The sequence below is a fragment of the Ananas comosus genome, linkage group 8 (genome assembly GCF_001540865.1).
Source record: "Ananas comosus cultivar F153 linkage group 8, ASM154086v1, whole genome shotgun sequence".
Taxonomy (NCBI): Eukaryota; Viridiplantae; Streptophyta; class Magnoliopsida; order Poales; family Bromeliaceae; genus Ananas; species Ananas comosus.
The window spans coordinates 12931859-12942752 of NC_033628.1; the positions used below are offsets into that span (position 1 = coordinate 12931859).

Genomic DNA, 10894 nt, shown 5'->3' on the forward strand with positions numbered 1-10894 from the left:
CGGTGGCGTTATTTGAAAAAAAAAATCGTAAAAAGAAAACAAAAAAAACCAGGGGCTGGGAAAAGAGGGGAGGGTCTCCTCGTTCTACCCCCTTTCTCTGCGCCCTTTATGATCGCCGATTCGGTGGAGGCGAGGGTTTATTCAGGTAATTATCGCTAAATCCACCAAATTCAAGTCCAAAACTCTCAAATTTCGCCATTTTTAGTGCATTTTGTCCGTAATTTCGTTTCAAGAGCGGCCACTTTTGGGGGATTTTCGATGAAAATTTCTATCAATGCTTGTAACTCGGAAGATTTTCTGTTAACTCCATCAATTCTCGCATTTTATATGTTTTTTTGGTACAATTATGATGAAATTTTTGGTTATACGTTCATAGATCGGTCGAATTCGCTCTCTTCTGCATCTTCTTCTCCGAATTGCGATTAATAAGCCGGTAATTGGAAAAGAAAGCGATCATGGCGTGTAATGGATTCTTTGAATGCCTGTTGAAGCTCCTCAACTTCGTTCTAACGATCACCGGATTGGCGATGGTGGGGTACGGTGTGTACTTGTTGGTTGAATGGACCAAGATCTCCTCCGGTGGTGATGGTAATCACGAGCTCTTGAATCTCGGCCGACCGATGCTCGCCGCTGTCGTGTCGTCGTGGGATGATATTGTTGAGAAGCTCCCCAAAGCTTGGTATGGTAATCCCTTTCTAGATATTGATTAGGGTTTTGGTTTAATTCTGATGAAAACTTACAATCTCACTAGGTTAAGAGAATTGATTTGAATTCTATCTGGTAACATGAGCAATGAGTTCTATTTAGTGCTTTGGAATGATTCAAATGTGAAAATTAGAACAAATGTAACTGATCATGGTTTGCTGTATTAATATCTGTGGAATTTTGAGCAAAATCAAGGAAACGTGAAATGAGAGTCGCTGGGGCCAAAAACGCCGTTGCAATGATTTTTCACTTTTACAATTAGATTCACATAGCTTCTTTCAGATCTTGCTTATCTTGTCAATTGTTACCTGAAAATTTTGCAGGTTCATCTATTTGTTCATTGGGGTGGGAGCTATTATCTTCATCATATCATTTTTTGGCTGTACTGGAGCAGTAACAAGGAATGGGTGCTGCTTATCATGTGTATCCTAAGACCCAGAAGTTTTTCTTTTAAGCCTTTTGTTGCTTCTAATTAGAAACATGTTTTGTTTTTGGTTTCCTTAGAGGCCTCTGTACTAGGCGATTAAACAAGGAGGTAATGTTAATAGGTTATGCGTCCTGACTTTCTAATCTTTGTGACCGAAATAGGGCCAAAAGTCAAGTGGATTCTTGGAATATCTCACAGTAATAATACCAAGTACTAGATTTAGTATTACAGAAGGTCAAATATTACAGAGTCAGAATGCAATTTGGGTAAGCTTTAGGTACAAGTATTTCGAAGATGATTGCTGTTGTTCTGTTAGATTGGTTTTCCAACAAGATGAGGAGTTTTCAGAAAGATGGTTAAGGTAGGGAAATGCTTATGCGCATCTTATGTCTTAGATTGTGGAACTGAGAAGTATTTAGGCAGCTGGAAGGAGAGCCATGTATCGTGCTATAAAGTTATTGGACCCCCGAAAGTAAATGTTTGCTGATGACTTCTTGTTCGAATAAGGATGGTTATATGGATAAGTAATGTCGGATATAGAATAAGAAACCATTATAATCACTTATTGACGAGCTGAGCACTGGGGATAAAAGGGTGTCATATAGTGCAGTTCAAATGAATTACTTGGTTAAAGTTGACAGGCAGAGCAATGAAGGTACTAAAATATAGCGCAGCGAAATGAGTTATTTGAGTAAAGTTGATTGGTTTTTAAAGGGGAGAGCAAGACCAATTAAAGGCTTGAGATCTTTTAACAAAATATTGGAAAAGAATAATGGTCCTTAGCTAGGAGGAGATTTCCCTGAAATAGAGCGAACCATGTAGCTGAATGGTTCTTCCCGCCGCACTTTGTACCGTCATGCTTTCATCTACATCTACAGTGTACTGTTATTGAAACTTTCGTAAAGCTCTTTGTCTCGTTATATAAGGGGCTAATATTGATCATCAGAATAGGAAATGCCTCACACTTGCTTTCCATAGGTTTCTGTTAGACTTTCTTCTTGCAGAGCAAAATAGTTAGTCCCAAACAGTGTAGTAATTTCCTTAACCTGAACAGTACTCTTTCTTGGTGATCTTGTTGATCCTAGTTGAGCTTGGTGCTGCGGCATTCATTTACTTTGACCACAGCTGGAAAGATGTGAGGCCTTACTTTCTTTTCCAGATTAAATGAACTTCATGCCCTCTTTTACTTTATTACTAATTACTCGTGCTAAAATCCTTTGCAGCTGATTCCAGATGATAAAACAGGGAACTTCAACAGGATATATGGCTTTCTGAAGGACAACTGGAAGATAGCAAAGTGGGTTGCTCTAGGAGCTGTTATTTTAGAGGTAGAGTAAGATTTGAGTCCTCGCTTATTTCCACTTTTTTTTTCTTTTTTTTTTAAGTACTTCGAAAGTAAGAAAGCAGCACAACCAATTCTCCCACTTGTAATGACATGCTCTAAATTCTAATATAATTGCTCGACAATATAATCATCTTTGATTCAGCTATCATCCACTTCAATTAACTTTTTAGCAAATCTTAACCAACACAACGGACCCTTGCCCCGGTGACATTGTGATAATTGTGAAATTGATGCTGAATATTCTTTGTGCAGGCACTGGCTTTCTTGCTAGCTCTTGTAGTCAGAGCTGTAAATAAACCTACTGACTATGACAGCGATGATGAATACCTAGTCCCGAGATCTAGCGTACGACAGCCATTGATTCACAGGCAAAGCATTCCTGCCACTGGAGTTCCTGCCCCAACTCTTGATCAACACCCAAGCAGGACTGATGCTTGGAGCCAAAGGATGAGGGAGAAGGTATCTGTTTTTCTTTTTTTTAATTATACTTTTTTAATAGAAGAAGGTATTTGCTGCCCTAGAAATTAATTTTTTTTGGTTAAGTACAAATTGGTAAAAAAGGATGTATAAGACTTATCAGAGCTACAGGTAAGTTGCTGAATATACCGTCCAAAAATGTTAAAAAGCACAAATTTGTTTCTGACTGGGTGGTAGTTAAATTAGGTATACTATTAGTTGGTCAGGGGACAAACCAATGTTTTTGAATTCCAGGTGTGCTCATTCAAGTTCAAAATTTATGAACAGCACTTTTGATTGCTCTGTGGATGCTTGATTCTTGAATTTTTGCTTGACGAGCTCTTACCTGGTTCCTATGCTTCTTCGTACAGTATGGCCTAGATACCTCAATGTTCACATACAACCCGTCGGACCAAAGCAGGTACCAACAGTCCGCAGCACCTCAGACGGAAGAGCGCGGCCGCTGTACCATACTGTGAAACTCTTTTTCACCGCCCCTGAGTTGATTTCGATGAACAATGTTTGTTTATCGCTGCTTGTGAAATCTATGTATTCTGTTTAGTCACTTGGGTTTGTAGAATAGACCGTTTGCCTAACTTTTTAATTTTACTCTCGATTTCTTGAATGCCTTGCTGTGCTCGTAATTGTTTATTTTCCAGAAATGTTGTTAATTTCGCCTCGAACAGAAATTTTGAGAATGCTTTGATTTTTTTCTTTTTTTTGTTGTTGTTTTTCCCCCGAGTTGCACAGTTAGCTCTCATTTCCATTTCATGATATGAATATTCGAACTTGTATTAGCCGACCTGTTGTACTAAAGATGGTAGATGCAGATGGTAGATGCTTTACGTAGTTCCTATTTGGTTTCTTTCAGTATCTGTCCTCTGCTTTTAAATTTTGAGGTGTTCTTTTGCAGAACGCTTGGTTTCTTTCAGTATCTGTCCTCTGCTTTTAAATTTTGAGGTGTTCTTTTGCAGAGCATGAGCGCTTCTTGATCGTCTCTTTTGTTTCAGCGTTTGGTCAACTGAACTGGTTTCATTTATTAAACTTTACTAAATTTATGCTTCAATACACTGATTTCATTTGCAATGCTTTATAACAAAGCATTAACGTCACTAGCTATATTATATTAGTACTATTCTACATGGCAACAAAGAGAGGATAACAAAAGGTTAGATGCAATTTTCGGGCTGTCTTATGTCTACCATGCGTATAAAATTAGGTTCCACTCGATTTTGCTGTGCCAATGCGCTAATCCACAAATGATGTTTAAAAAATTTCCGTGTTTTTATTAATAATTTTGGTTAGACATATTTGACTTCTAGATGATCTTGCACATTATGTAGACCAATGGGAACAGCAGCTACCTCAGTAAACAATTTGCTTCAATTATCAGTCATTTCCTGCAGAACGTGTGAGTTTCACCGGGAACTAGGATGACCACAACGCATTCTGCTATATAATGACAGATTATAAATGGGAAGCAACTAGCAAATATTTCATTGCCTCGGTACTTCAATGGTTTGAGTTCGAAGGCAAGCTGTTGGTTTTTGTTTTTATTCACTGATTGCTCTGTTTAATGTTTCTTCTATCACGAAGAAAATCATTGCCAATTTTTTGAGTCTAAGCAGGCTACATTTGTCATACAGAATCAATGTTGCCAGTATTGATTCTACAAATCATCCGTCTCTACCTACAGGTTCTTCCTCCTCGGGCTGCTGTAAGTGGCCGCATCAAGTGAAATCAAAAGAATGTAGGAAAACACAATTATTAAGCAAACCAACAAAACGCAGCAAAAAGGCCTAAAAATAACACTCTACTAAACGAAAAAAAACGAAAAAAAAATTCTTTTACAAGCTTAAAACTGAACATCACGTCAAAATAATCGAAGTGAAAGAGCTTAATTAAAAATAAAAAGCAAGAAATGCATCAAAAATATTAAAAACCGGATATCAAACAAAGAGGAAAATTGTAAGAAGAGAATGCCAAGGGGGGTGATCAGAACCCGTCGGGATTTCATGTGTAACATCACAAGATAGTCAGTGGATTGACAGACCATGAATCTTATCATCACCTCAAACCCCCCACCCCTAAATCCACTCCACAAAAATATTTAATGAAACAAAACTCGAGAATAAATCGACTCCAACCTAGCAAAAAGAAAGAAAGAAAAAAAAAATCAAAAGAAATTAAAGCAGATTTTTTTTTTTTGAGGAAAATTAAAGCAGAAATTTTGAATTAGCAAGGAGGGGGATCGAGGATCGGCTCGGAACTTCTTAGAGGGTTTGATGCGTCGCCCGTCACCGACGGATTATTCACATCCGTCTCCGGCGCACATATCACGTATCTTCATCGCCACCACCCCAAATCCCCCTCCCACAATAATAAGAACATAAAACTACTTTTCTCAAAAAGAACATAAAACTACATCTAAAAACAAAGAACATGAAGAAAAATGATAGGGAGAAGAGAACGCTAAACAAAGAAGCGAAGCAGTTGCCGTATCGCAAAACCCAAAGAATCACAAAATGAAGAAGCGAGAAAGCGGTGTGTATCGAATTTATAGCACTAAAATAGCGACGAGATGTAGGAAACCCTAGCACNCACCTCAAACCCCCCACCCCTAAATCCACTCCACAAAAATATTTAATGAAACAAAACTCGAGAATAAATCGACTCCAACCTAGCAAAAAGAAAGAAAGAAAGAAAAAAAATCAAAAGAAATTAAAGCAGATTTTTTTTTTTTTTTGAGGAAAATTAAAGCAGAAATTTTGAATTAGCAAGGAGGGGGATCGAGGAACTGCTCGGAACTTCTTAGAGGGTTTGATGCGTCGCCCGTCACCGACGGATTATTCACATCCGTCTCCGGAGCACATATCACGTCTCTTCATCGCCACCACCCCAAATCCCTCTCCCACAATAATAAGTACATAAAACTAAATCTAAAAACAAAGAACGTGAAGAAAAATTATAGGGAGAAGAGAACGCTAAACAAAGAAGCGAAGCAGTTGCCGTATCGCAAAACCCAAAGAATCACAAAATGAAGAAGCGAGAAAGCGGTGTGTATCGAATTTATAGCACTAAAATAGCGACGAGATGTAGGAAACCCTAGCACCAGTTTTCTTTTCAGTAGGGCTGGAACCTGCTGGACCGAACCGGTCCGCTTCGCTTCCCAACCCGGTCCGGCCCAGCCCAACATCTAATCAACAAAAAAGAGAGAGAGAAAAAAAAAGAAAAAAGAAAAAAAGAAAAGGATAGAGGACAAATTTGGTGCAGTACAAACTACCCGAGAAAACAAAAATGAGAAGTTGCTCTTCGTGATGCCAATTGATGTGGCTCGGTTGATCTTGTTATCAGTGTAAAAGAGAAACATCAGATAAGCACAAGCGGAGAAGCAAAGGGAACAAGTAACAAGGGATCTCAACTGTAATAAATGTTCACCTACGACGCAACTTAGAACCACAAAGATGGGAACAAAAAAAAGAAAAGAAAAATTGACACACAAAAGACTATATGATGTATTGAATTGTAAGAAATATTCGGTCACTGAAAGATGCTGCTTACAGAGCAATCATCGTGAACGCGCCAGATGGTCTCGCCGAGCAGATTCGCCACCGAAAGGACCGTCAGCTGAGGGAAGCTTTTCTGCTCCGGAAGCGGGATAGTGTTTGTGATGATGACCTCCTGAAAGAGGCCGCTTGATAGCCTCTCAACGGCAGGATCGCTGCCCGAAAACAGAAGCAAAAAATTTCATCACATATTGCACCATGTCGGTTTTGAAATCCGGTTATATAGGATATTGCTCAAAGAAGGGATTCGATGAGCGAAAAAGGGAGAAAGTAAAGCAAGATATCAGTCTCCTGTAGTAGCATGGTTCCGGTGATGACAATGGAGTTGCAGTTTTGTTTTAAGATGCAATTATGGGTAGCTAAGTTAACTCAAATATTGGACAAGTATCGAGTTTCTATGAAACATGGTTTTGAAAGTTTGAGAGAGCTTTATAACTGTTTTCACTGTATGACCGCCCGAAGATATGTAATATTTAAGATTGGTCTTCAGAGAGGTAAGGATTGTACCTGAAAACAGCATGGGTGCTGCAAGCGTAAACCTCTCTAGCTCCCTCTTGGTGTAATAAAGCTGCACCTTTTGCGATCGTTCCTACATAAAAAATAAGCTATTGATTCGAATTGTTTCGTCTTTAAATACATCCAATGGAATCAAATCATTCTCCTGTGGTACTAGAACTTGGGGAATATAGCTAAAAAGATATCACAAGGAACATGCTCTTCACTATTTACTTTAAAAGAGTTCTAAAACCTTTCGAGCTCCGTACTATCTAGTTGCATCATCAACCAAAGTGCTTTTCTCTATCCAGTCATTAGAAACCAACTCACCAGCTGTGTCAATCATATCATCCACCATGACGGCCACTTTTCCTTTAACATCCCCTATGAGATTCAATACCTGCAAAATAAAAGTCATGACATCCTGCATTAGTTAAATATCTAACTGATAAGGAGTACTACTACAAAAGCAAAAAGATACACAAAATGTTAAGGGAAAATAACATCAGCAATCCAACATTGTATTGAGCTTTCAAAATTGATTACCATCGACAATGCAACAATAGAGCAAATATCAATGAAACAATATGCACACCACAACAAGAACTAGAAACTTGTTGACTTGATCAACCATATCACCTCGGTAAGATTGTGCCCATGGCGCCTTTTATCCACAATAGCTAGAGGCGCATCCGATAATTTCTTGGCAAAAGCACGTGCCCTAGCCACACCGCCGACATCCGGAGATACAACTACCAGATCATTCGAACAGATTGTCTTGCTGGCCAAGTAATCAAGAATAACAGGCTTGAATTGCCAGAGGAAAGCAAAAGCACATATCAGTCAGAAACTACTACAGTTATCATTCGGTAAGCAACTGGTACCAATTACACATGGAAATTAAATAGGATGAAGGGCATTACTTGACCATATACATGGTCCACCGGTATGTCAAAGTAGCCCATGGACTGCCCAGAATGAAGATCACATGCAAGCATGCGGTCTGCGCCTGCTTCTGTAATTAAGTTCGCGACAAGCTTCGCTGCGATGGATTCACGGCCTTGGGTCTGAAAATTATAAACGACATAACAGGAGTGTTAATGCGTACTTCTCGGAATGATAGGTAGAGCAAGGCAAAATCTCCAAATTACACAACTTGTAAATTCTCAAAATAATCCTAATAAATTCAATGGCAGTATATTGCATGAAGCATTTTCACCTTCCTATCTGCTCTGGCATAACCAAAGTATGGTATAACTGCAGTGATGTTTTTTGCCGATGCTCTTCGACATGCATCAATCATGATCAAAAGCTCCATTAAATTTTCATTTGCAGGGGGGCATGTTGGCTGGATGAGAAATACATCACACCCTCTCACACTCTCTTGCAATTGAACATAAATTTCACCATCAGCGAATCTCTTTATCTTGATTTTTCCAAGCTCCATGCCCAAGTAGGTGGCAACCTCCTGAATTAATATGGGAAAAAATTGCCATCATTCCCCTGTAGGTCCTGAGCAGAAGCCTCTATGTACAAAAGTTAAAGAAGCATTCTGTTTCTTAAAATTTTTAGTAAATTAACTTGAAGGACTGTTAAATTTGTAATGCCAATAAATTCATTTCGCTACCCTTTACGGACATGCATACATAGTTAAATTGACTAGAAATTTCATTTATTGGTAAATGATGAACAAGCTCCTCAAGCTTAGAATTCACAAGGATTTGGTAAGAACGGGATGGAAAACGATGTAAGATTATACTAAACGATAAAATATATGGTAAATTCTTTAGAAAATCATCACAAACTACAAGAACAAAGCGAGTAACAGATTATGGCCCTGTTTGGCTTCGTTGCGAAGTGAAGTGTTGTTCTAATGAAGTGTTGTCTGAGAAGTGCAATTAGGAGAAGCACTATCTTGGATACCTTCCGACAGGTTCCCTATGTAATAGAATTAGAAGCTTCAAATTGGAGCTTCCGCTGCTTCAAATTGGACTCTCTCTTACAGAAAAACTGCAGCTGAGATTAAAAGCCAACGGGGGGGCCAAACAGACCCCGCAACTTCAAGGACATCAAGGGAGAAAGTAAGAAAATTATGCATTCTCAGGCTAAATTAAGCAGCTGTTTCTATGCCTGCAACATGTTTGCCAAAATGACCGAGACCTTGCACGTCACGAAAACACGTACAGAAGCATATTGTACAGAAGCTACAAAGCCTTGAATTAGATGCACTGCAACGAATAGCTCTCAATAGAATAATGAGAAAGAAGATCGATCGATCTCTCTTATAGACGCTACAAGCACAATTGATCAAATCACCGATCGCCGTACCTGCGCGAGCGCCGGATTGGCGGTGCCCGAGAAGATCCGCAGCCTCGAGACTTGATTGCCGACGCCGTCCTGAAGGCATCGCGGCCCCGGGCAGAGCTCCGCCATCGTCGGATCGTTGAGCACCGGAATGCACGGCGGCGGCTGCGGCGGCACTCCGTTCTCGAACCTCAGAGAATCGTACATGTTGCATCTCTGCCACCGAACATCCACAAAACGAAAAAGAAAAATAAAACAAATAACGAAACGAAGATCCTCCTCGTACAACTACTACTAGATCATCAAAAAACCTCAGTAAAAGCACACTGGACGATTATAGAACCACGTAAATATTAGCTAAAACGAACGGAGATCGAGAAGATGCGTCTAGAAGTTACCACGGAGATGCGAGCGGAGGAGGCGAAGCGGCGACGCGATGAACGAGCGCGGGAGATGAAGAACGAAGAGGAAGAGGAGGAGGAGGAGGAGGAGGAGGAGAACACCAAGGACGCCATTAATGTCCCCCTGCTAAGCTCGAGCTCTCGACGAGGGGAGGAGGGGGGGGAGGGAGGTGGGTTTTATAGAGGAGAATTGAGGGGGATGGGATCGCTTCGTCCCTATCGGGAGAGATGAAGAGGAGAGGAGGAAGAATAAGTAATTAACGGCGTATCGCGGAGCGGAGTGCGCGCGTTGGAGAGTGGGGGTTTGTTTGGTTCGGAATGATCGGCAAATCCTCGACGAAGCGATAGGCGTCGACGCGGCCCCAGCGGCTCAATCCCCCCGCTACTCCGCTCACGCGCGCCCCGATTCGATCAATTCCTCGGCGATCCCCTTTCGCCTTTTTTTTTTAAATATAAGTGCGTGCATTTGTCCATTCAATGTGGAAGGTGATTAAACCGTGTTGGAGAGTACGCAACGGTCTCTTTCTGTTTCCTATAAAAGAGTACTGTACTTCAAAATATCATCGTTGCATATTAATTTTTTATTTAATTTATACTTTCTATTTAAAATATTATGTAATTTCAAAATATCATGTAAGAGTACTGGACTTCAAAATATCATCGTTGCATATTAATTTTTTATTTAATTTATACTCTCTATTGAAAATATTATGTAAGTTTTTATGCATTAGTACTTGACGATAATTTTGGGTAGCGTCCTTGTCACCCAAGTTGTGCCATCAACAATAGAGAAATCGCTTTGTCCAACAGTTGCAAAATTGGAAACAAAAATCTCTTTAGCTGGTCAAAAAACGGCAGCTACACTGTGATCGTGCATGGAAAATGCGTTAGCTTTTTCTCAAATTTTCCATAATCTACGGCATTGTTACTATTTTTGAAAGTAATAAAAATGTTTATATATGTCCTAACGTATCATATCAACAACAAAGTATAAAAATAGTGGTTTTAAAAAAATATAGTAGACAATATAAAAAATTACTTTGAGTATTTAACTTTTAGATATTTAAAATTACTTTGAGTATTTAACTTTTAGATATTTAAAATTAAATAAGGTACTAAGATTCCACAGTTCCTTCTACTTTGATCATGTACATAGATTGCATTATTTTTATTATAATCATTATCTGTAGGCCCC

General features: G+C 39.4%; 2 protein-coding genes across 2 annotated transcripts; one reads left to right on the forward strand and one right to left on the reverse strand.

Annotated features, from left to right (window-relative positions):
- LOC109714332 (tobamovirus multiplication protein 2A-like) lies at positions 1-3651 on the forward strand. The gene is made up of 7 exons (XM_020238911.1): positions 1-145; positions 377-679; positions 1029-1128; positions 2187-2267; positions 2356-2460; positions 2730-2936; positions 3305-3651. Exons 2-7 carry the CDS (start codon positions 456-458, stop codon positions 3410-3412), a joined length of 825 nt encoding a protein of 274 aa, XP_020094500.1. The 5' UTR covers positions 1-145; positions 377-455; the 3' UTR covers positions 3413-3651.
- LOC109714510 (ribose-phosphate pyrophosphokinase 1-like) lies at positions 6220-10140 on the reverse strand. Its single transcript, XM_020239181.1, has 8 exons — positions 9697-10140; positions 9323-9514; positions 8214-8462; positions 7918-8061; positions 7634-7801; positions 7325-7394; positions 7007-7088; positions 6220-6654 (listed from the first exon to the last, which is right to left on the reverse strand). The coding sequence occupies exons 1-8, from the start codon at positions 9811-9813 to the stop codon at positions 6474-6476; spliced, it is 1203 nt and encodes a 400-aa protein (XP_020094770.1). The 5' UTR covers positions 9814-10140; the 3' UTR covers positions 6220-6473.